At 39.2% G+C, this 26,108-nt stretch overlaps 3 protein-coding genes across 3 annotated transcripts; 2 read left to right on the forward strand and 1 right to left on the reverse strand.

The window, feature by feature from the left end:
* On the forward strand, positions 800–12,957 carry LOC109712194 (protein TSS-like). Its single transcript, XM_020235625.1, is given in 24 exon segments — positions 800–1,238; positions 1,642–1,703; positions 1,875–1,967; positions 2,049–2,121; positions 2,883–3,068; positions 3,071–3,166; positions 3,667–3,731; positions 3,823–3,954; positions 4,054–4,095; positions 4,425–4,958; positions 5,395–5,555; positions 5,776–6,283; positions 6,474–6,536; positions 6,633–6,734; positions 6,845–7,165; positions 7,597–7,689; positions 7,770–7,871; positions 7,972–8,076; positions 8,682–8,815; positions 9,140–9,323; positions 9,398–9,529; positions 9,624–9,736; positions 10,279–10,360; positions 10,441–12,957. Coding segments are annotated over 24 exon segments (5,433 nt in total). The 5' UTR covers positions 800–1,168; the 3' UTR covers positions 12,421–12,957.
* Positions 14,322–18,657, forward strand: LOC109711597. The gene is made up of 8 exons (XM_020234735.1): positions 14,322–14,471; positions 15,192–15,428; positions 15,758–15,934; positions 16,028–16,134; positions 17,226–17,542; positions 17,663–17,714; positions 17,886–17,974; positions 18,101–18,657. Exons 1-8 carry the CDS (start codon positions 14,322–14,324, stop codon positions 18,655–18,657), a joined length of 1,686 nt encoding a protein of 561 aa, XP_020090324.1.
* LOC109711598 (putative leucine-rich repeat receptor-like serine/threonine-protein kinase At2g24130) lies at positions 21,461–24,747 on the reverse strand. The gene is made up of 2 exons (XM_020234736.1): positions 22,197–24,747; positions 21,461–22,075 (listed from the first exon to the last, which is right to left on the reverse strand). Exons 1-2 carry the CDS (start codon positions 24,745–24,747, stop codon positions 21,669–21,671), a joined length of 2,958 nt encoding a protein of 985 aa, XP_020090325.1. The 3' UTR covers positions 21,461–21,668.

A 26,108-nucleotide genomic window follows, 5' to 3' on the forward strand; every position in this document is an offset into this window, starting at 1 on the left:
GAATAAAAATTATTAAATATTTTATATATTGTATAAATAAACAAAAATAAATTATGTATATATATATAATTTATTCGGGTTTGAATTCGGATAATATTTCGGATATCCATACCTATTGACATCCCTACTCCTTATTCCACTTTTCAATATATAAAAAATACGTAACAAAAAATACGTATTAAACACGGTGAACCATTCACCGTGTTTGAACACGGTGAATGGTTCACCGTGTTCAACTTAACACACGGGCTGCCCGCGTGGTGCTGACGTGGCGCCTGCGTGGTAGGCCTAGGGCTATTTTTGCAAATTAAATTTTGACAGGGCTATTTTTAAAATAAAAATTTGTCAGGGGTCTAAATGTAAAAAAAGCCCCTTTATATTTGTAGCTGAGTTTATATTTTTCTTTAAAAAAAAACCTACCGAATAACTTGCTATATTTCTTTAAAAAAGTTTTTAACCTGCAGGAGCATACATACACACAGACATGCAATTCGACAATGTGGAGTACTCAAACAGTCACTTACCTTGGATAAGAGATAGAAGACTCCAAAGAGAACAGCTTGGCCCCCATGCAGTCAAAAGGAGATATGGGATTTGAGAAGATTAGTGGAGGGGCATAAGAGAGACAGATAGAGCTAGAGAAATGTATGGATTTGATAGGGAGAGGTTATTTTTTTGGCTCAATAAGATGATGAGGGGGAGGTGGGTCTCTCTCCCCCTTAAAATGAGAGGCTCCAATTCCCCCTCATCACCCCCCCCTTAAAACCTCTCCCCTCCCTCTCTCTCTCTCTCTCTCTCTCTCTCTCTCTCCCTCCTTAAAACTCCTTGTATCTCTCTCTATCTATCTCTATACATGGCTTAAGAAGTAGACTATGAATAGAACCTTATCTCCTATCCACACTCCTCTCATCTCTTCTATACCCTACACCTTTCCTTCACCTACTCATTCTCTCCTACCCATTTCATTCAAGTTCGTTCTTTGTGTCCCAAATATATAAGCTTTTCCCTATAAGCTAGCTAGCTATATATCCAACCCTCTTGCCCTTAGTTAGATGTGAGGCACTATAAGTGCTTTTTTGTAAACTAGCTTATTCTTTACTCCAAAAGAAAAGAGAGAGAGAGAGAGAGAGAGAGAGAGAGCATTTTTTGCTTATAAATCTCATGCTTGATGGCTCCTAAAGCTGGAAAAGCCAAGCCTCACAAGCCCAAGGGTGAGAAGAAGAAAAAAGAAGAGAAAGGTAACAATCTCTCTCCTTTTTTTCTTTTTTTTTTTTTTCCTCTTCTTCTCTCTTCCTACCTCAATTCTAATCTCTCTCCACACATCTCTTACATTATCTATTGGTGTAAAAAAAAAAAAAAATGTATGGAGAGTCCTTCAACTTAGTCTTTTATTCATATCCTCTTTTAACTTTTCATTAAATTCATCAAAAATATTCTATCATGCATAATAGTTTTAATTATTAATTACTCAGTAAACAAAATTTAGCAAAGTTGAGACGCTGTTTCAGAATAGATTTTGTTTGAGAGATGTTCATACATTTTCAGGTATTATTAAACTATTCAAAATCTGTATAATATGAAACATTTTCTCTAAATTGATACCATAAATTTAAATTGTTAGAAATTTAATTTAAATTGCAGTTTTGCCCACCGTTCTCGACGTTACAGTTGAGACTCCGGATTACGCACAGCTCACGCTTAAGGTAATAATTTATAATATATATTGCAATTATTATTATTATTATTATTATTATTATTATTATTATTATTATTATTGTTTTAACACATAATTTAGAGTGCGTACGTTAGCATGGTGCGCCTCCGGCGCACGATAAGGTCGACGTGTGAACGCCGTGCGCCCTTTTTTGATGCAGGGGATATCGACGGACAGGATCTTGGACGTGCGGAAGCTCCTGGCCGTACACGTGGAGACGTGCCACCTCACCAACTACTCGCTGGCCCACGAGGTAAAGGCCTGATGATCCGACGGTCACTATTTGCTTTGAGATTCGAGTTGGTGATAGTAGGGGTGTGCATGTACGGAGCAGGTGCGCGGAGCGAATCTGAAGGAGACGGTCGAGATCGCCTCGCTGAAGCCGTGTCATCTCACCATCGTTGAAGGTAATATCACACGATCCCCATTTGCTCTTTTCGCTGGACCTCGTCTACCACGTCATCCGTGAACCACGTACCCCTCAACACAAGAAAAAAGTCACATTAGTGGTGTGTTATCTTTCAACTAATCAAATTACTGGCTTTGGATTCATCACTTCTCATGATGATTTTTTAAAAAATATTTTTATTATACTTTTTTTTTTTTCTAAAAGAAGAAATATGATTGACTGATTATAGTTGATGTAGTGTAGCTGTTATATACTAAACTTTTTCCAACATAAAGAAAGTTTTTTTCTCTACTAAATTTTTCTACTAAACCCAGTAATCCGCTCATGAAAGAGACGCACGAGAATAAATCTCCGGAAATACGCACACATGCATGCATTTTGCTAGTTAATTTATAATTATGTAAAATCTTTTCCTTAGTTTTTGATTTTTAGTGCACTTTAGTTTATCATTAGTACAAAAAAAAACAACATCTCTTGTTATAAACTATCCTTTTATTGGCATTTGACAAAGTAAATGAATTAAGTTAAAATTTTTAATGATTAATAGTTGAATAAGAATGATATAGCTTAGGTAAGTTTTGTGCACTTTTATCAATTTTTTAGAAGTTTTAAAAAAGTGCAATCATAGAAAGATGCAATATTAGAATACTACAGGGACCATGCACGCATTTTGCTACCGAGAAAAAGCAAAATATTATATTTTAGATATTCAATCACGTGAGGAGCACGTGCTCTAACACCCTTTTCGTTTCCCCTCAGAGGAGTACACCGAGGAGCTCGCCGCCGCCCACGTTCACCGCCTCCTCGACATCGTCGCCTCCACCGCCGCGTTCGGCGCCGCTCCGGCGAAGAGCCCCCCCTCCTCCGATGCGGCGGCGCCGTCGCCGCCGCACTCCCCCGCGGCGAAGGCCGACTCAGCTCCCGGAGCTCCGCCGAGCGCCGCCTCCNGGGAAGCCACAAGGACGAGCCCATGTACCCTCCGCCGAAGCTGGGGCAGTTCTACGAGTTCTTCTCCTTCTCCCACCTCTCCCCTCCCCTCCATTGTGAGCTCTCCTCGATCCCTTGTTTCATCTGAGCACAATATCTCCCCCACTCGATGTCACGACCAATTGCTCTTCGCTGCGTAAACTTTTAGATTGAACTGAAATGTCGTTAACATTATTTGTTATGCAATTAGATGACCCATGTTCTTTTCAGTATGTGAAATGGTGAAAATTTGAGTTCACATTGCGTCTCCTGTCCCCTTTTTCATCATGAAATCGGATTCCAAAGAACCTCTTTTCCCTCATTTATTGCGTTAAATGATCGTGTGTTCATCATATTTGCGAATAATTATGGCATCACGTAGAGTGGAAGTCAAAAAAAGAAAAAAAGAAAAAAAAGAGGACAGTAGGATTTATCGGCCAAAATTTAGTTTAAGAAGCTAAGTGCACTCATGCAGCAAAGTTTCAAGTAGTGATGATACATTTCACATACCTTCGACTCCATTTCGTTGGTTTCTCGGATGAAAGGAGCTTGACATGCGTTTTGCACTTTGTTGCAGACATACGGAGGTCGTCACGACCGTTTGTGGAGGATAAAAGAGAGGACGACTTCTTTCAGATTGATGTTGGTGTCGTTTATTTTCAGTAAAAATTGACTTTTCACATTGCATTGAACTAACATGACTGAAAGGAGATGCTGTTGATGTAATGGGCAGGTGAGAGTTTGCAATGGGAAGCCGGTGACGATTGTAGCATCTCGAAGCGGGTTCTATCCAGCAGGAAAGAGGGCGCTTCTTAGCCATTCTTTAGTTGGTTTATTGCAACAAATTAGCCGGTCCTTTGATGGTGTAAGTAGAAAATTAGATTCTGCAGGTTATTTGTTTATTTATTTATTTTTTTTGTTGGTGTATGATCATTAGTCAATCGACACTTAATTGCATTTGCAGGCATACAAAGCTCTCATGAAAGCTTTCGTCGAGCATAATAAGGTGAGATTGTCTTCTTAATCCTTTTAAATTTGGAGCTTGTCCTACATTAGTAGTCTTTTCAGAGGTTGGGATGTCATCCATGAAATTACTAATCATCTTCTTCCTAGTGATATTTCGCTCGTCTATAATAAGAATGTTGAGTTACACTTGTGAGCTACAAGTTGCAATTTATCTCAAGATATGCAACTCAAGATAGCATTTATATTGCTTCTCTTGATAAGAAAAAAGAAAAAAAAGAAAAAAAAAGAAAACTATCAATGAAGAACTTAGAACACATTAAAATATCTGTATTGATTTCAATACTGATATCTTAATTGCCTTTGTTTCAGTTTGGGAATCTGCCTTATGGATTCCGAGCAAATACATGGTTGGTTCCTCCGATTGTTGCCGATTCACCCTCTATTTTTCCCCCTCTTCCCGCTGAGGACGAAGCTTGGGGTGGAAGTGGCGGAGGTCAGGGAAGAGACGGGAAGCATGACCTGAGGCCATGGGCCAAAGAATTCTCGATCCTTGCTTCAATGCCTTGCAAAACAGCTGAGGAAAGACAAGCCCGAGACAGAAAAGCATTCCTACTTCACAGCCTCTTCGTTGATGTTGCAGTTTTTAAAGCTGTTGCTGCTATTCAAAAACTCGTCGTTGGGAATCATTGTTTTCACGAAACATCAAATGGAAGCTTTGATTCTGTTTTCTATGAGGAACAAGTTGGAGATTTAAGAATTAAAGTAATGAGAGACAAAGCCGATGCAAGTGCTAAGTTGGATGTTAAGTTAGATGGAAGTGAAACTCTACAAATATCTGGAGATGAGCTTGCTCGGAGAAATTTACTGAAAGGGATAACAGCTGATGAGAGTGCAACAGTACATGTAAGAATTATGATTACCTAGTCTCTGAAGTTTGTTCTCAACTTTAAATACATCCTGACAATTTCAGTTTTAACAATTTAGTCCCTGAATTTTGATCCATGTAATAATTATGTCCTTTAGCTTCTGTACTGTGTAAGTATTAGAGAAGTGCTAAATCAACATCACTGTAAAAATTGAAACATCAAAAGACCGACATGCCAGTAAACTCTAAAAGCAATGCTGATGTGACATCTTCATTCAGATGGCACACTCATAGAAAGACTCAAAGTATTAAGCATGTCAAACTTCCGTGAGTAATTGTTAAAATTAAATTTCGCAGCTTCGAATCGGAGTCAAACTTCAGATACTAAATTTGTTATCAACTCTTCCTTTTGTTGTGCTGTTGGGATCATTAGGTATTCTTGCTAAATGCTGAAGTAGCTTAATGATTCTGCAGGATACTGCTACTCTTGGTGTAGTTGTTGTGAGGCATTGTGGATATACAGCTGTTGTCCAAGTTCCAGTGGAGGCTGGCTCGGAGGGCGCTATAATAACTGAACAGGACATTGACATCGAAGATCAGCCTGAGGGCGGTAGCAACGCTTTAAATGTTAATAGGTACTGTATATTATGAAGGCCCCTTGAATGGTCAATAAGATAATCGGTTACTTCTGTGAAGTAGCTTTCCACAGGTTTTCTTGGCTAAAATTATTTATAAATTGATACTTTTAGTTGTCACTTATTGCTTGTTTGATGTCATTACAACCATGTGATGCAATTCTCGACTACTATTATGATATTGGTGATTTGTTAAGACAATCTTTTCCTTTATTTTCAGTTTGAGAATGTTACTGCATCAATCATCCACTCAGCCAGCTGGTGGACTTCATTGGTCGCAAAATGCAGAGATTGAGGATATGCAGTCCTCTAAGTCCTTTGTGCGAAAGGTATTAACAGATAGTCTAATGAAGTTAGAAGGAGAGTCTAAGAGAGAAAGAAGATCAATCAGGTGGGAGCTTGGTGCATGCTGGGTTCAACATTTACAGAACCAGGCTTCAGAGAAGACTGATTCTAAGAAAAGCGATGATACTAAAGTTGAGCCTACTGTAAAGGGGCTTGGTAAACAATTTGGGCAGCTTAAAGAGATAAAGAAGAAGGTGGAGGACAAGGGTGGCAAGACTAATATAGCAAGAGAAAATTCTTCACCTACAGGAGATGATGCAAATAAGACATGTGGGGCCGAGAGTGCCAATTCGAAGGAGGATAAGGAAATGCTGTTGCGTAAAGTGCTTCCTGAAACAGTGTTCTTACGCCTGAAAGAGTCTGAAACTGGACTTCATGTTAAGGTTTTCTCTGCTCCGTGTTATGTTCATCATTTCCTTTATTCTTGCAATTCTTGAACTCTTTGCTCAGTTCGGAACTCTCTATTTTTATGAAATTGACTATATAATAGCATGACCACTTCGATTTGACTTTATGAACTTGCAGTCGCATTATTCAATTTCTTTTAATGTAAGTCGGTTTAATTTTTGGCAGTCACCTGATGAGCTGATTGAGATGGCACATAAATATTATGAAGATACTGCCCTTCCAAAATTGGTATTGTTGGCTTTATCTTAAAATCTGGTCTTGTGTGAACGACTATATGCTTTAAATTACCTAATACTCTCCTGTTGTCTGGCTATATTTTATTAGGTTGCTGATTTTGGTTCACTTGAACTTTCTCCTGTTGATGGGAGGACATTGACAGATTTTATGCACACTAGGGGCCTGCAAATGCATTCACTGGGTCGTGTGGTATATGATCAATTGTTTTTACTGTCTGATATAGTAAACTAGTCCAAGGTTGATTTTGTAGCTTCTGTAACCCCAAAATTCTATCAAAACTTATTGATCCTTTTCACCAGGTTGAACTCGCAGATAAGCTTCCCCACATACAATCCCTCTGTGTACATGAGATGATTGTTCGAGCTTTCAAGCATATACTGCAAGCTGTTGTTGCAGCAGCTGAGGATATAAATGACATGGCCGGGTCGATTGCCTCGTGCTTAAATATATTGCTGGGCTCGTCACCGGCAGAGAATGTTGACTGCAATTCTGAGGATGATACTAATCTCAAGCAAAAATGGTTAGAGATTTTCCTAGAAAGAAGATTTGGTTGGAGATGGAAAGATGAATATAGCCTTGATTTGAGGAAATATGCTATTCTTCGTGGGCTCTGCCATAAGGTGCTGTACCTCAATCATACCATTCGTTCAAATCAACTTTTGGGGTTTTATGTATTATCCCTGCAAAAATCATGTATTGACATAAATGTACAGCTGTATTATCAAATTCTCCTTGAAAGTGCAGTTTCTTATGAAAAATTATTCTTATGATAGGTGTTCATCTAATTCATGCTGAAAAGTTTGTTTCCTTCATTTAAGTTTTTTTTTTTCCCCCTAAAAAGAGCATTTTTGTAAATATTAGGTATATGCGTAAGGAATTATTTTCCCATGGCATAAATAGAAATTCAAATTTGCTGGAAATTCATAAAAAGAAAATGCGTAGGGATTTGTAGATAACTTTTTATATGGGTAATGTTACATGTCACTTAATATTTATACTTTTTTTAATGAAGTTTTTAACATTGTCTTACAGCAGAATTTGTGCGATGCAGGTAGGACTTGAGCTAGTTACTAGAGATTATGATATGGATACTCCATATCCTTTCAGAAAATCAGATATTATCAGTATGGTTCCTGTCTACAAAGTAAGAACAGCTTTGGCTTCCTTGAATAAAGTTAAGGTTGGAGTTCAGAAACTATAATATCTATGGCCCATTTTGTGCAGCATGTTGCTTGCTCATCTGCTGATGGGCGAACTCTCTTGGAGTCATCAAAGACTTCCTTGGATAAAGGAAAACTGGATGACGCTGTTAACTATGGCACAAAGGTATATGAAATCATTGGTCAAAACTCAACATTCCTCATTATGCTTATTAGCAAGCCCTTAGTATCTTTATCTATTCTCTTTTTCCTTATCTTCTTCGAAGGCACTTGCGAAACTTGTGGCAGTATGTGGCCCTTACCACAGAATGACAGCAGGAGCCTACAGCCTTTTGGCTGTAGTACTCTATCATACCGGTGACTTCAACCAGGTATCTGACTCTAATACAGTTCTCCTTTATTGCATTATTCCCTTGTGTCATTCTCTATCAAGTCAGCAAATCAAACAAAAAGCAACTATTAATCGACTATTGGATTGTAAATATACAACAGTCGATCTTAGAGAAGTTCTTGCTAATTTTGTGGTTATCAGTAGGTTCAGTGTTACACTCCATGGTTTGAAGCTTGAACCAAAACTCCGTATGTAAAACTAAAATACATGGTTTGAAGTTTGAACCAAAACTCCGTATATGAACCAAAAATTTACCATTTTAGTTGGTGGCAATTCAAAACTAGCGTTCAAAGAAATTCAAAGCAGAAGCATTTTAGTTTTGGTTAGGATAGATCTTAATATGGTTACATTTAGAATGTCAGCCAACCAAATTTGATTCGTAGGTTGATAATTTGTTGCTCTTGTATCATCATTTGGTCTCTTTGATAGATGCCATGGAAACTTGGAAAGTAAATTACGTTTTTCTTCAGAGAAGCATATGGCACACTTTGATGTATTGAAATGCCATGAAATCAAGTGCTGCTGTGATTACTACATGAAAGCTTAACTTTCAGATATGTTGATGCTTGTGCATGATTCAAGCAGGCAACAATCTACCAACAGAAGGCTTTGGATATTAATGAAAGGGAACTTGGTCTCGATCATCCAGATACAATGAAAAGCTATGGAGATCTTGCTGTTTTCTACTACCGCCTTCAACATACTGAATTAGCATTGAAGTAAGTTGTTCTTCATCAGATTAATAATTCTCTTTAATAGTGAAACTATAGACTTGGCAAAATTTTGGCACTCTCCATTGAATTGAAAATATAAATTTTGAAATATTCACTATTTTCATTTGTATTAATAACTCATTAGTTCTCTCCACTTCTTCAAAGGCTTATAAACCGATACATTTGAGATGATTTTTCCTACAAAATAAAACAGAAAGAGTCTTATGTGGATGGACTGGGCTTTTCTTTTGGCGTGTTATTTGTCTTTGGCATCGCACCTCTTCTTTTAATTTTTTTTCTGATGAATTATGGTTCGTGCAACTGTTTCAGGTATGTAAACCGTGCATTATATCTTTTGCACCTTACATGTGGCCCTTCACATCCGAACACCGCTGCAACTTATATCAACGTCGCCATGATGGAAGAAGGATTGGGAAATGTTCATGTTGCTCTCAGATACCTTCATGAAGCTCTTAAGTGCAATCAACGACTCCTTGGAGCTGATCACATTCAGGTCTCTCTCTCTCTCTCTCTCTCTCTCTCTCTCTTGCTGGACATTCAAACCTGAAACCCAGTTTTCTTCCACAGACTGCTGCGAGTTATCATGCTATTGCTATTGCTCTTTCTTTGATGGAAGCCTACTCTTTAAGCGTCCAACATGAGCAGACCACACTCCGGATACTTCAAGCAAAGCTTGGATCAGAAGATCTTCGCACACAGGTAAGCCCGTCGTATAGTCTCTTTGTTTGCAAGTCCTGGTTTTTCTAGATGGTATAAATGAGGACAAATAACTGACATTATTAGTCCTATGCAGGATGCTGCTGCATGGCTCGAGTACTTCGAGTCCAAAGTAGTAGAGCAGCAGGAAGCCGCACGGAATGGTACTCCAAAGCCTGATGCTTCTATTGCTAGTAAAGGTCATCTTAGGTGAGCAACTAAACACATAACACTAACAGCAGCACTTTGGCTAGGCTTCTGCAGTAGCTCCTCTGAGAAGTAAGAATTATACATTTGACAAACTAAATTTTGAAGTTTTTGTTTTGACAAGAAGCTGAAATGAGCTCCTTGGTGGCCTCAAAAGCAGATGCTCTGAATTGAAGCTTTTGCTTTTGCTGTAGTAAAAAGCTGTTGAAGGATTTTAACTACAAATCAATAGCTTCTTTCAAACAGCAATTCTGGAGACTCTCCACAGGTGCGGTTGCATCAAGTACCAAGAAGGATAGGAAACTGAGCTGCTTGATCTACCATCACATGTCAATTTGTTATTGGTAAATTGTGCATACTGTATGGTTTCGAGGTAGATTTTCTACTTCGTTTAAGCAACACATTGCAGTCGTAAAAATGAAGAAAATTTTCAGCAAAATCTATTGATCGTCATCATGTCTGATGAGTGTTGTTATAATTTTTCGATGGCCTAAACTGATCCCATATTTTCTAATTTATCTTCCACGTTGTGGCCTTTTCTTTAGTGTGTCAGATCTTTTGGATTATATAAATCCAGATGCAGAGCTGAAAGCAAGAGAAATTCAAAAGAAACAAGCCCGTGCTAAGGTATTTTTCCTCTTAGCTTCTTTATTAACAACCATGCTCGTTTTTCCATCTGAGGTTTTTGTCTATTTTTTATGTCATAGATCAAAAACAAGATCGATCAAAACCAGTGGGAAACTGTGGAAGATGAAGATCACGGGGACACAACCTCAAAGCGAGATAGTTCATGGATGAGTAACTCTAATGACAAAGAGAACAGCACTCAAATCCAACCTGTTGAAACTAAAGATGAAAAGCTCAGTCCCACTATAATTCATGTAACTCAGTTAAGTTCTCAAGATGATTTCACAGAAGAAGACACATCCGATGAAGGATGGCAAGAAGCTGTGCCAAAGAACCGATCATTAGCAAGCCGCAAAACTAATGCAAGTGCGAGGAGACCTAGCCTTGCAAAAATCAATACAAATGCACTAAATGGTGCAAAGAATGGAAAGTATAGAGGAAGGCGCCCTTCTGGCTTCTCTCCTAGGGTTTCGCCTAGCGAGGTGGCTCCCACTGCTGCTTCTAATTCTGTTACAAAGAAATTGGCAAAGAGCTCGAGCTTCACTTCCAAAGCAAGCACTCCTGTTTCATCGAACAACACAGAGAAATCTGGTAATGCCAAGTCAGCGCCCGCCAGCCCTGCTTCTTCTGTTGCTGTCAAGTCATCAAACTCATCGACAGTGCCGGTTGCTGTTCAGTCGGCAAGAAAAACTTTGTCGTACAAAGAGGTGGCTTTGGCTGCACCAGGAACTCTTGCTAAGACAATAGAAGATGATTCTCCTAAAGAAAAGGATTCCAAAGAGCAGGATGGCCTGATTGCCACCGAACCAGCTTCTGATTTGACGCCAAATTTTTCCAATGAAGAGAAAACCATTCCATCTTTAGATAAAACTGACTGTCCTGTTCAGGAAGAGAAAGATGTGGAAAAGGTTAACAATGAAGAGATAGATACATCTCCAGAAGTTGTTGCTGCTCCGCAAGTATCAAAAACTGAAGATGAAGCTCTGGGTTCCAAGTCTGAGAATAAAGAAGCTTTGGAAGTATCAAACGAGAAAGCATCGGATCCTGAAACTATTTCTCGTAGGGAGGGAATCTCTATAGAGGAGAGTAATGTAGTTCCTTCCATCTTGGAAAAATCATTGGGGTCAGTGGAAGATAAAGTTGATACGGGGAAAGCAAATGAAGCTGATTCTTCTCCATTAGAAGAAACCCTGATTAGTCCCAAAAGCGATTCCTCTGCTTCTGTTGAAGATGAAAAGGAAGAAAATAGAAGTGAAAATGATAAGTCTTTGCCTACTGAAGGCAAAGGGAACGAAGATATAGTTGGAGTTGCTAAAGAGCCAAGCAGCAAACTTTCTGCCACTGCTCCTCCATTCAATCCATCTATTAGTCCTGTATTTGGTTCAGTTGCAATCCCGGGCTTCAAAGAACATGGAGGAATCTTGCCACCACCAGTAAACATACCCCCCATGTTGAGTGTTCCTGTTCGAAAACACCCTCACCAATCAGCAACTGCTAGGGTTCCTTATGGTCCGCGGCTTGCTGGCGGGTACAATAATAGGTCGGGGCATTGGGGCCCTCGAAACAAGCCATTGTTGCCTAATTGTGAAGTTTTTGCTGATGGGAGTTGCTTCCCTCCTAGAGTGATGAACCCAAATGCTGTTGAGTTTGTTCCGGGTCAACCGTGGATTCCTAATGGGTACACAGTAGTGTCCCCTAATGGTGCACCGCTATCGCCGCATGGGTTACCACCTTCACCAAATAGTCTTGTAACCTCACCTACACCTTTACCATCGGAAGTCTCCACAAATAGTGAAGTTGATGATGGAGGAAAGGATAACAATGATAAGGTTGATGAGGAATCTCCGAAAGAGAAGCAAAATTTGGAAGTCGAGGAACCTTTAGAAGTTAAAGTTGGCAATGTGGAAGGTGATTTAAGTGTGACTCCTTCGGCATGTCCTTCTGAGGATATTGTGGTGGAAAAAGAAGCTACCGATTCTTCAACGGCGGTGATGGAGAAGTCAAAGAGCTGGGCTGATTACAGTGATGGCGAAGCTGAGGCCGTTGAGGTTTCAAGCTAGTAGGGAAAAGGCATCATGATGCACCTGTTGAAGAGAGACGCGACAGTCTCCCTAAGTGATAAAATGACACCAAGAATCAAAAGATGAATCTTGAAAATAGAATAACTTGCTTTTTGTCAGTTATGCGAGATAATAATGTGCATATGCTTCTGCCGGTACTTGTTCGAACTAAGAGCGAGGATAGCCACGAGGAAAGTTGACTTAATGAGGTGCTTTTGCTGCATGATAGAGTACAAAATAAATCTCTGAAAAAAATCAGTGGAGTAAGTAGAATGTGTTTATTCAGTTTTAGTTTTCCCCTTTCTCACTTGTTATCCTTGTTGCCATGATCTCGAAGCTCCGTCAACCTTAATTTTTGAGTTATCGTTGTTGCAGTTATCTTGAACCTTCCTCAACCGTAATTTTGAGTTATTTTTGTTGATCAGTTAACCATTCTATAAACTACTAGGAGCTGTAAAAAGAACTGATTTTGTTGCGAAGAATTTGTGTAATGGAATAAGCAAGTAATTATGTTATTGTCGTAGGTTTATTTCTTCATAATTCTTTTGTGGGATGCTGGTATTTACTTTCTTCGAGTGAGCAACAGTAAAAAAACTGGAACAAGTTCATGAGAGGCTAAGCCCAAGGGCATATGTGCAGAAAATTTATGCATGCTGAATGATTCAACTATTCATTCAAAGGGTAAGATTACATCTACCAATTTCTGCAATCTAGTGATTGATCAACAAGTAGTATCTAGTGGTAGATGGATACTACGTATGCGCGATTGATTATCTGTTGTGCAGAAATTTCTTTCATATCAGGCTGTAAAATATGTATGCGCATAAACCAATATCTGTTCTTCTTTTTTAAGAGCAAAGTTAAGGAATTTCATTAAGAATCATGAATGTACTCCCATGTCCCGAGTAAAACATCTGGATGAGAGAACTATTTTCTTTCATTTGTATAGAACTTTGAAAAGAGACTAAAAATGACCTTTTATAAAAGGTTTCTTTCTTTTTCTTTTTCTTTTTCTTTTTTTTTTGCTCTTCAAGAATTTATTTTCTCTTCTTTTCTTTTCTTAATCCAAACAACAGAAGAAAAATTACTGTTATTTTTTTGTCCTCAAGAGTCTCCTTTTCTCTCCATCCAAATGAAGCAAACATTTTCAACCTTACTATTTGAGCATTTTTCAAAATCTGGTATATTTTTTTCAAATGCCATTAAAGCCATTACTCACATCTCCAACTTAAGCCCTTTTTTTTTTCAAATTTGCAACTTAATTAATAACTTTTTCTAAATTTCAAAAATATCATTCCTCCCTTTTTTTTTTTTTTCTCACATAATTACAGTGGCTGTATACTAGTAGTAACAACATAAAAGAGAATAAAAAGTGCATAAAAAGGCTCTCTTGAAGAAATGATCTAACCAATCATTTATTTCATATAATGTGCGAATTTTAAAACATTGACGACCGTCAAAAGTGTCATATACGTATTATATAGAGTATTTAAGAAGAAACCGTCTAGTCTCGATTTTAACATCCTTGTTTCTGTGAATATATATTCACGTTACCCACGAAAGTGATCTAATATGGAAATAACCCGATATTAATTAACCATAACATTAATAATAAAATTTTGAAAAGCTTTGTTCTAACTTTAAACAAAAACAAAATGATAGGCCCGTAGTTGAAAATATGAAAACATCCTGGGCCATTTTGCAAAATGACCTTTTCTATTCCCTATACTATATATAAATTCCTCGGCATCAACTCCCGCTCAAAACCTCCGCCCTCTTCTTCCCCGTCCCGACGCAAAAACCCTCGCATTCCCTCCCACAACTCTCTGCTTCCGAGTTCGCTTCGTCCCTACTCTCCGAGCGCTAGGGTTAGGGTTTTTGTTCCCTCGCTAGGGATTGTAATGGCCGAAGATGACGATAAACCCTCCCCTAGTGGGCGCTCTGATGCGGCGGCTTCGGCCACAACGCCGCCGCAACCGGAGACCGAAGCGGCGGAGTCGAAGGCCGATGATCGGTTGAACGAAGAGCACGGCTCTCCGAACCAACGATTCGTATGTGATGTTATTATGTCTTTGGATCATATGTACATATGCATGATGTTGTTTGTGGAATCATAAATGCATATGCATGATATTGAGCATGTCGATTTGAATCTTGTTCCTTATGTGGTAAAGGAAGGATACGTTTGTTTTGGTGGCGGGGGTAGTTGTAGCATCGTAATGATGTTTCTCTTTATACTCTTTTGCTTTTTTTTTTTTAAGGTTAAAACGTAAAGAATTTATTTGAACTATGTTTTCAAGATTTTGATTTAACTACCTAACCTTACTTGTTTGATTTGAGCCTAGTTTTTTGATTTTAAAATTTAAGCTAATTATTTATTTTTAATAAATTTACAGTTGCGAGAATTGTGTGAAGTATACTAAATCTGTAAAAATAAACGACATATTCAAATTTGAAGTCAAAGTGCCATTGACTGAAATCAAATAATTTGAAAAATTGGATAGCCGATTCAAAATAGTCCGTGGTTCAGGTAAGTTCTGCATGTTTTTGCCTTTTTTTAATTAATGAAATGTATAGAAAATCACCCTATATTTCAATTTCAAGAAAACCATTGTTCCATCCTCGCCGTATGTCTTCTTCAATGTATAGGTTCTATTTGTAAGATCTGATTCTGAAGACTATATGTTCTATTGGTAAATCCTGTTATTGTTTTCGACAATGCATCTGAATGATGGAATTTGGACTTTGGATACTAATACTGTTATTTCCAGGATATACGCAATGTATCTAGCACGCTAGGCCTACACCTCACAAAGAGTCAGTCGTTATTGGATTCGATTCAGAGGACGCTTGATGAGCAAGCGAATGCGGCTGCCAGTGTCACGAATGATGGGAACTCTGTGACCGGAAAGAAGAGAAAAGCTATGCCAAACAATGGAAACGGCACTCGTGATAGGTTGAAAGCTTCAAATTTTCCTGCAAAAAGATTGACAATCGGGGATTGGTCGGTGAGGAACTCCGCGTTCGATACAATTTTTTTTTTTTATTCCTTGTTTGATCCTTTGTATAAAGGGTCCCAATTTGCTCTCCATTTATAAAGCTGTAAATTATTGTCTTAATGTACACTTTTAAGTTCATTATATTGGCACATGTTTTATGTTCTTCACCAAAATCAAATGTATATATAATGTGTTCTCTTTATGGTCATTTGCGGTACTTGAATTGAGCGTTCTAGATTATCAGATATCTTACACCACTTGGAGTCTCTTCTTCAACTTCACGTTTGTAAAATTTTGTAGTGGTTAGCTTACAATTGAGTGAATTGTACTATGAGCAGTTTACATCAACATATGAAAGTGATTTGATGGCGAAAATCTACTTTGCAAAGCGTAAGCTTGTATGGGAAGTTCTTGATAGTGGCGGTCTAAAGAACAAGATGGAAATCCGGTGGTCGGATATTTCTGCTATCAAAGCAACTTACCCTGAAGATGGACTTGGAACCTTGGATGTAGCGGTAATATTTTATAAAAGACAATATCTGGTATTTGATTTTTTTTTTTTAAAAGATAAATTTTACGTTTTAATAATATTTGATTGCCTTGCACAGTTGGCGAGACGTCCTTTCTTCTTTAGGGAAACTGATCCTCAACCAAGGAGGCACACCGTATGGCAGAGTACCGCAGATTTTACTGGCGGACGAGCAAGCACATATAGGTATATTTATATTTTGTTATATTTTTCAAGTTTATCTTGTAAATACCCATTTGATGGGAAATTTATTATAATTGACAGTTTCATATGCATCCCTCATTGTCCTGTTTGACATTTGTCAAGATCTGAAAATGACCATGTTATTACTCCTTGAAATATTGCTTACGTACATGCCAATGTTATGGGAGTTTGACTATCACGTGCTTAAGATTTTGGTATAGTAGCTTATGGTACATACTAAATTGTTTGTTCTTTATTAGGCCTCCTCTAGATCAAAGATTAGAATTTACAATGCCCTCTGTCTAGCTTACACTCCAAGTAGGCATGTAACTTAGTTCAAATACAGATTGGAAAGTTATTGCGTGTTTATTTGAAAATAGGCTCTTCTTTTTAATGCCAAGTAGATTGTACATGCAATTTAGTAGTAAGAAGATAGCCGGAGAAGTTTGTATGGAACCAGGGATGTGCTTATAGGTTTTACCAACTTAGAATGATTTGATAGAGATTCGATTGGATTAGTATCATGAATATGAAAGAGAGATATATGATGAATAAATAAATGTAATTTAGGTGATACACCCTCACCTCCAGGTAACTAATAGTACAATTATCTAGAGACACTACCGACTGCTGAATGATGCATTTTGTTTTTGCTGCTTATCATCTTTTTACCCTCTTTCTTTATGATTGTAACAACAAACAAACAGCTGATTTTTCGATTCTTGAACATTAATTTGTCAACTAAATTTAAGATGCCATATATGTTATTTATGTCTTCTTTTGTATCCTCTGATATCCCCAACTCAGTTATTGTTTACTCTCTTTTCCTTAGATGAATAGAGAATATTCAAGTTGTTCCTCTATTTTATTTATTTAATTAATTAGTTAATTAATTAATTAACATCTATCTATTCCAGCGTTTTGGGCTCCTTTTAATTGAAAACTTTGTGATTTACTAATATGAGCAATGGTAGTGCTGCAGACACAGAATCCTGTTCTAGGACAGCTATGCTGCATTTCTGTATATTTTTTTTTTGAATTAATTTGGGTAACTGGTGATGAAGAATTTGAAGTTTTTAAATTCTTGCATGCAGGAGGCATTTTCTAGAGTGCCCCTCAGACTTGTTAAGCAAGAACTTTGGAAAGCTTTTCCAATTTGATGCAAAACTTAATATACTCAGCCAACAAGGAGCCGCCATATTGGATTCTCCTGATGAACTGCAATGCCTCATTTTTGAGGATCAAGTTGAGCCACAGATGTGCAATGTTCCTAAAATTCTGGATAAGTATTATGCACACAGCTGTATATTTGCTGATCCTCAGTTTGGAAGCACTTCAATGTTTCTAACTCCAAGTGGTCTTGGAAAGGCATCAGAATTTGTCCCACAATCAATCACTCTACCACGATCAGGTAACGTTTACTAGCTTCTCCGATGTGATAGTGAAAAAGTCGATGTTAAATTTTGTAGTTTTAACAGGGCCTCACATTTTTCAGTATATTCCCTCTGTATGTATGATCATTTAATAATAGAGACAATATCACTTATAGCAGCACTAACTCGTATTTTCAGAGTAGAGATTCGGTAAACTAAGTTAAACGTTAATACACCCTTGGTGTTTTCTTTTTCCCTTTCTGACATGCGCGATCATTTAAATCCTTATTGGTGTTCAATTTTTTATTTCTTCGAATCAATTTCTAGATTGGAGAGAAGATTCTTGCAGCTGAACTCCATTTGGCCTTCATGTTTTATCAGGACTATTGTTACTGGTATTTGCCATATTAGAACACAAGCTCCAACATCTTGTGTTCTTAAGAATATGAAGTATGTTCTTCCTGCTTATAGTATTCGAGCCACTTAATTGCCTCATATGCAAACAACTGCAATCACTGTTATTTCCATTCTGAGTGGCTTGCCCTGCTTTCTTGTCGTTTGAGATACTGAATCTAACGGTACTTTGATTTCCTCAGGACCGCTTCTTTTTCCCCCGACAAATACCCAAACTGTTGCGGGAAATGCTTTCAGTGAAATGCAGTATTTGTTGAACCCTAACTTTTCGGGCCAATATAATGTGCATAGGCTTCAAGGATCTGTACGGCCGGACAGTTTCGTGAATCAAATGAATCACGGCATTTCTGAACAAACGGCTTCATGTGGTCCATCTTCAGACAATGAAATGTTGGGCTATCTCATTCAGTGCCTCCTTGATGATACCCACGATGTTCAAGGAGCCTACGACGAGAAGTCTGTCGTGTCTACAATTGATTTCCTTCATTGTCTAATTCAAGAGCACCCTGCCTCAACTGCCGAGACAGCGAACAGCGATGGCACGAGTACAGTCAATAATTCATATGGCACAAACGAGGTGCCAAATTCAAGTAGTGACGCTGGTGATGATGGACCTCCAACAGCGATCTCCAGAGAAGAAGAATCTCATGGGGACTTACTGACTCAAATTCCTCGAGTAGCCTCGATGCCTCAAATTTTCCGGTTGACATCTGAGGACTCTGACAATCGGGTGACGTAACTTCCAACTTACCCTCGGAAAGAAAGAGGTAAGCCAGTTAGAAATTTATCATGGAATAGTTAAGTCTGTCTTTCATCTAATAGTTGAAATCCGTAAATATGTAAATACTTAGATGTAGGTTTTGTCACATATCTTTTGGTTTTTGGCTTTGGAAAACTATTCTTTGGTTCTTTAATTCTTTTAAGATAGTGGATCGAATCTTGTGACCAGATTTACAGGACTCGTTTAGAAGAAATTATGAATATAAATCGACAATTTCTACGGCAATAACTTGTGTGGAATGAAAATCTTATCAATCTGGTACAGTTTATAGAGAGAGGAGAGCACATACATTTAGAATTTATAGAATTATCTGTATATCATGTGCAACATTACACTAATATTTCAGATACACCTCGAAAAAGATTTTGGCTTTTGATTATGTGTACTATAATGAGCACTTTATTTTCCTGATTCCATATCTTTAGAAATAGCTAGGTAAATTGCACATTTGGTCCTCAAACTATGATGCAGTTGACATGTTGGTCCTTAAACTTTAATCTGTTATAATTTCTAGCTCAAACGTTTAGAATTGTTGCAATCAAGCCCCACAATTCAATTTATGTGACTAAATATTGACGTATCGTTGAAGTGAAAATGACGTAGTATTTTAATCGTTGTCGCATTATCAATCATAATACTATCACATCACTTATGCATTAGCAATTTATTAACATTTAGCTCATTAAATTAGGGCGTGAGACTTGTTTGCAATAATTCTGAAAGTTCGAGTCAGAAATTACAACAAATTAAAGTTTGCGGACCAAAATGTCACCCGACGTGTAGTTTGAGGACTACAAGTGTACAGCATCTCAAAAAAAAAAAAAGGGTAAAGAAACAACAATTCATTCTCTTGCTTTCTAAAGAAACAACAATTTTTTCTCTTGTTATATTGCCATTTAGTTTAAATTGAAGCATACACAAACAACAGTACTTTTGAATGCTCAATCAGTGTGTGCTCATATTTTGTTTTGTTTGCATTATGATTCTACATCTACGTCCAAATTCATGTTACTGTTATGTTTCTTTTTCATTCGAAGATTAGAGCCTATCTGGTTCCTCAAAAAAGTATGGAAAAAAGTTTTTCGAAAATAAGTTTTTTTTCATGGAAAACCCATTTTTCAGTTTTTTGTCCATTTGGTTAAAAAACAAAAAAATTAGTTTTTTTTTAACTTCTTTCCAAATTTTATGGAAAACTAACATTTTCATTTTCCCAAAAAATCCAGAAAAAGAAAACATTAATTTGCCATGAAATTTGAAAAATAAATTTCTTAAAAAGCTAGTTTTTTTTTTAACCAAATAAACGAAAAACCTAAAAAGAAATTTTTTATGAAAATATTTTTTCTCGAATTTTTTTTTCACGCTTTTCGGATGAATCAAACACACCCTTAGTGTGAAAAATTCAGATTGAGTATTTGGTGTATATATTCAAAAAAAATAGAGATTAGCTATAAAATAATATAAAAAAGTATCGACGAGTCGATCAAGCTGAGGTACGGAAATCTCACTTTTTTTAAGAAGATTCAAGCTCTCTGTAGTTGGTAAAATTTTTGAACTAATGCAGCAGAATACTGGCTGCCCAAAGCTCTATCAAAAGAACACCTCTCTTTGGCTTTCTTTCTCTCACAAGTAGAATAGAAATAGTTTTTTTATTTTTCTTTTTTGCTGTCTTGTGTTCTTATGTTGAAGAGAATATAGAAGCCCTCTACACATAGGCTTTAAAAATAGGAGTTGCATGAATTAAAACCCATAGGTTTTAATGGTTAAAGCTCATAGTGCATAGGAGTTTACAAGAGTAAGTCTAATACCCACCGTCCCTAGAATAAGTGGCAAAGGACTTGGTGGTTGGTACCCGAGACCCAAGTTCGAATCCTACTTGATTCACATTTTCAGCTAAGTTTAGTTCTAAATGAAATAAACGAAACATGTAGCGTGCTAACTATCTCTCTCAAAAAAAAACAAAAAAAAAAGTTAAAAGAGTTAAAAACAAATGTATGTTGATACTCGGATGAAGAGATCAAGTACTTGAACCAAGGGAATATTTGTACANTAAACCTAAATCTCTTAGCTAGGTTCATAACTCACCAATTAAAAGATAGGTTATATCATGTCCAATGCACAAGTTATAATAAAAGAATTAATATTTAATAATAAAATGTAACAACAGTATTCAATTTGCGTCTCTTGCGCTTTATGCCTTCTTTCTTTGGTGGCTTAAAAAGAAAAAAAAAATTTGATTGCTAAAAGGAAAAAGTATGAAATATGAACCAAGCTATAGCACTGCTAGCTAGGGTTGACCTCATCTATAACAAAATTTAAAATTTTGGTTTAGACACGCACTAATACTAATGTCAACAAATTCTTTATAATGGTCATAATCTGATCAGATCCTACAACTCACACATATTGTTTTACGTACTATTCGAATTCTGATACAATGGATGATGAATTAAACTGAATCATCATATAAAGAGTGTGTGTTCATATTTGTATTATACGTTTCGCATGAAGGATCACAAATTATTATACACATGATGCATGGATGAGGAAGTAAACCGCCTCATCATGGAGAGAGTGTTTATATCATATAAGTTTCAATGAAGGAAAAAAGAGCTAATTAAGTACATATGAACACCTTAATGGTGCTTTGTTAGATCAGAGGCTAGCTCCATGCGTGTATTAATTATGTAAGATAAATCCACTACATGTTAATTGTTTATCATACACAAGAATTTGAACGATGACCTAACTTTGAACCCTAGCTAGCTACATATGTATCTTTCTTTTTTGATGAGTGGTATGTGCTCCAATGAGAAGGCTCGCAAACTTTTTGTGTGAATCTCTCAAAGTGGGCACTCCATTAAAGAATAATTAACTCGAAAAAAATTTTAAAAAGTTGATGATGCGCAACAAAGCAAAACCAATTGATCAAAAACAAGATCTTTCGCGATCGCCTCGGCATTATTTTAATCTCAGAAGGACGAATCTGGCGTCGAGCACGACTCGCTGGCGTCGCCGCTGTGCTTCGCGAGGTCTTCCTTGAGGAGGGTGATCTCGTGGGCGACGTCGACCATGGTCGGCCTCCTCGAAGGCGAGAACTGCGTGCACACGAGTCCGAGCTCGACGAGCTCGAACATGACGTCCCACGCGAGCTTCTGGTAGCTCAGCGAGTCGGCAAAGGAAGGCGACCGCCGGAGCGGCGCCTGCGAGATGATGGACTCAATGTCATGTGGGTAGTGATGCTTCACCCACTCATGCAACGTGAGCCCCTCATGGAACACTACGTTTGTTGGTCTCTTCCCTGTGATCAGCTCCAGTACCAGAACCCCAAAGCTGTATACATCACCTTGTATTGAAGGATTGCCTCCTAACCCATATTCTGCATGCAATCAACAATTTGCCTCTCATTAAAAGCTGATATCAAAGAGAGAAATATCAAAGTATATGAATGCATGCATGTATACGTGTGTGTGTGTGTATATATATATGTGTGTACGTACCTGGTGCAATGTAACCAACTGATCCTTGTAACAATCCTGTGATAGAATTGTATGGGGTAGAATGATCATGAGTGATGCTACCATTGCTCTCATCTCCTGCCTCTCTCATGAGGCGCGCGATCCCGAAATCGGAGACGACCGCGCGCATGTCGTCGTCGAGGAGAACGTTGCTCGGCTTGAGGTCGCAGTGCACAACCCTAACAGGAGAATAGTGGTGCAAGTAGGCCATCCCCTCGGCTACATCACTTATGATGTTCAGAAGCTGATTCAAGTGTAGGCCGCGGCTCGGCCCTTCCGACGGATAGAGGTAGCTCTCGAGGCTCCCCTTCGGCATCAGTGGAAGCACGAGCGCCTTAAAATCCGGTCGGCTACATGTTGTTATCACCCTGATCAAGTTCCTGTGCCTGGTCCTCTTTAGGACCTGGCATTCTCGCTCGAAGCTTCCGGAAATCTCCGCGCCATTCTTCGGGTCCAAGACTTTCACCGCAACCCTCGTTTGGTCGCGGAGGACTCCTTTGTAAACCAGCCCGAATCGCCCCGCCCCGATCAGCGTCGAGTCGGCGAAGCCTCTCGTGGCTTCGACGAGCTCGCGGTGCGAGATCCTTCGGTGTTCTTTCTCCTTATTGCTCTCTTCAGAATCGACTAGTATCTGCCGCTTAAAGGTCAGGAGGCGAGTCGACTTTGCTCGCAGCCTAACTACCGCCGGATACAGGAAGAGAAAGAGAACGCACGGCGTGCCGATTAAGGTTAGAACTATAGGCAGGATCGCGGACCGACGCACACGCACTCTCGTCGAGCCGCATGAATCGACGCCCGCGATAGAGCTGCATAAACCCGAGTTCCCGAGAAAGGAATCCGCGGAGAGGGAGGAGAAAACTCCTCCATTTGGTATCACTCCTGAGAAGTTGTTGTAGGAGATGTTCAGCTGCCGGAGAGAATCGGAAGCTTGTAGAGACTGCGGAATGGCTCCCACCAATCCATTCGCCGACAAGTCGAGCACACGGAGGTACGGTAAAGCACCTATCGAGCTCGGGAGAGCGCCTCGAAGTGAATTCCCCGAGAGGTTGAGGTACTCGAGCGCGATGCAGCCTCCGAGCTGCGGAGGAATCACGCCCGAGAGATTGTTCGACGACAAATCTAATGCCAATATCATGTCCATCTTGCTCAGCTCCAGGGGAATCGGCCCTTCTAGCAAGTTGCTAGACAAATTGAGAAACAGTTTGAGGCTACTAAGAGCTGCTACATCAGCAGGGATTATGCCACTTAACCTATTGTGAGAGAGATCTAAGATCTCCAGGTTCATGCAATTCCCTAAACTCGGGGGTATAGCACCTGAGAGCATGTTGTTGTGAAGCATCAGCCTCCTGAGCTGTGTGAGATTCGCGAAAGTGTCCGGTATCGTAGCCGAGAGCTGGTTTCCAGAGAAATCGACGAGACCCAAGTGGGGGATTTCGCCGAGGGACGGCGGTATCTCGCCGGCGAGAAAGTTGTTCAGCAAGTAGACCCTCTCGAGCTTCCGCAGCCGCGATATCTCCGGCGGGATCGACCCGTTCAAGTAGTTGTTGGACAGGTTCAGGTAGGTGAGGTTGACGAGGTTCGATATGTTCACAGGGATCGGCCCGGAGATGAAGTTCTCTTCCAGATCGAGCTGGCGAAGGTTCGGTGAGAGCTCGCCGACGGACGGCGGGATCGCCCCGCCGAGGCCGTTCCCCGCGAGTTCAAGCTCCTGCAGCTGAGTGCAGTTCCGTAAGGACGCGAAGAACGGCTCGAGGTTCGTGTTCCCCGCGCCGCTCGAGAAGTTGTTGTACGAGAGGTAGAGGTACTGAAGCCGCGGCGTCTTGTCGAAGATATCCGACGGGAGCTCTCCGGAGAGGAAATTCGACTCCGTGTCGACCCATTCAAGCATCGAGGAGTTGGAAAGCGCGGGCGGGATCGGGCCGTCCAAGTTGTTCGACCAGAGTAGGAGAAACCTCAGGTCGGCAAGCCGGCATTGCGCGGAGTAAGGGATCTCCCCGGCGAGGGAGTTGTTCGAGAGATCGACGTACTGCAGTGAGCTGCAGTTGCAGAAGAGGGTGCCCGGAATCCGCTCCGAAAGGCGGTTCCCACCCAAGTCGAGGTAGACGAGTCTGCGGAGGAGGCCGAGCTCTGTGGGGACGGGCCCTGAAAGGAGGTTATTTGCGAGGCTGAGCTGCTTGAGCCGCGAGAGGGCGCCGAGCTCCGCGGGGATGCCTCCGGTGAGGAAGTTGTTGGAGAGGTCGAGCACGGCGAGGAAGGAGAGGTTGGCGACAGCGGGGGTGATCGCGCCACGGAGCCCTTGGCCGGTGAGGACGAGCTGCAAGACACGGCGCTTAGTCAGGTGGCAGGTGACGCCGGTCCAACCGCAGACGTCTGGGGAGCCCCAGTCATCGATTTGGCCACCGTCGGAGATGCTGGCGCGAAAGGCGAGGAGCGCAGCGCGGTCGCGGGATTGGCCAGGGACAGGAGCGACGACAGCGGCGGCGACGGTGGCGAATCGGAAAAAGAGGAGGACGAGGATCAGGGACGTGAACATGGTTGGTGTATGTTACTGCGACGACGTATGAATCGTATGAGATTGCTACACTGCCGAAATTTTAAGGGCCAGGGAGACGGCGGAGGAGAAAGAAATGGTGGGTGCCTAACTGCCGTTGACGGGTCCGTTACATTTGGCGCCAAATTTTTGACCTGGGGGCGAAACGGGACACGTGGCGGAGGTCAAATGGTGCCACGTCGGATGGGTTGCATGAGGAGGCGACGTACACGTCGTATGTAGCGGATCCGTTTCGTTCGCGTTTGGTTGGATTTGGGTGGGATTATGGCGTGGATTAGAGGGAGATAATAGTGGATTACAGATACTATTGTTAATTTGATTAATTAGGTAGTTAATTGGCTGGGGACTTAATTAATATTATTGCACGGATATTTGGTTGGTGGGGTTAGTAGTTTATTCTCGGCGAAAAAATTGTACGGAGACCACCTCGCTATTGGCGATTTTGAATTTGGCCCTCTCAGTTTTAAATTTTTTTCAATGACATTTTTAATTTTTCTTAATTTCAAATTGACCATTTTATTCAACTAATTAACTTCTAGTTTCTCTCTTGAGAAAAGTGTATATTAATTTGTTATAATATTTGTAATGTAATATTACACACTGAAAAAAAAAAAATTTTTTTTTTGTTTTTTCGAATTTTGACATTTCACGTAATGTAATTTTTTCGCAATTAGATATGGAGCCTAACATGTGTGTGAATTTGGAGATGACGTGGAAACGTGGAGTGTTGGGTTGGGGATTTGGTTCGGCTACGATTGCGATGGATTAACGAGATATAGAAAGAAGATGGTGACTTAATGAAAATAATCCAATTCATTATGACTTAATTTGAATTTAAAATTTTAAATTGGTTTATTCTATAATAAATCCCTCAAAATTCTCCTTAATTTTTTTTTCTCCATCAATCTTTTCTCTCTTAATCAAAATTTCTTTAGGTATCCCAATTATCCACTTTAATTTTTATTTTAATAATAAATTAAAATATATTTGGATTATTCGTCATTTTATTTTTTATTCCAATACAGTTTTTTTATTTTTATTCTAATCATGAACCAAACATATTCTAAGGTGTTTTCGTGTTTGATTCTCCAAAAAATATTCTAAAAACCTAATTTTAGCTGGAAAATTATTTTTTGTTTATTGGGTTTCCAAAAAAAGAACAGGTTTATTCTTAAATATATATTAATATCATATATATATATATATATATATATATTTTGAGAAATAGGTAGTGAGCTATTTGCTTCATTCATTAAATAATCTTAAAAAATATGTTAGTACATGTTTAGGTAACAGACACATATATATTCTTAGTGAAGTACCATTAGTTCATCTAGTAGAAT

This window comes from Ananas comosus, linkage group 6 (genome assembly GCF_001540865.1).
Source record: "Ananas comosus cultivar F153 linkage group 6, ASM154086v1, whole genome shotgun sequence".
Lineage (NCBI taxonomy): Eukaryota > Viridiplantae > Streptophyta > Magnoliopsida > Poales > Bromeliaceae > Ananas > Ananas comosus.

Excerpts from the sequence above, each read along its gene's own strand:
- LOC109711597 (XM_020234735.1), top strand. The coding sequence starts at position 14,322 with ATGGCCGAAGATGACGATAAACCCTCCCCTAGTGGGCGCTCTGATGCG. Across the intron at positions 17,715-17,885 it reads ATTTTCAGAGTAGAGATTCG|GACTATTGTTACTGGTATTT; the intron begins GTAAACTAAGTT and ends ATGTTTTATCAG. Across the intron at positions 17,975-18,100 it reads GTATGTTCTTCCTGCTTATA|GACCGCTTCTTTTTCCCCCG; the intron begins GTATTCGAGCCA and ends TGATTTCCTCAG.
- LOC109711598 (XM_020234736.1), bottom strand. The coding sequence starts at position 24,747 with ATGTTCACGTCCCTGATCCTCGTCCTCCTCTTTTTCCGATTCGCCACC. Across the intron at positions 22,076-22,196 it reads AGTTGGTTACATTGCACCAG|AATATGGGTTAGGAGGCAAT; the intron begins GTACGTACACAC and ends GATTGCATGCAG.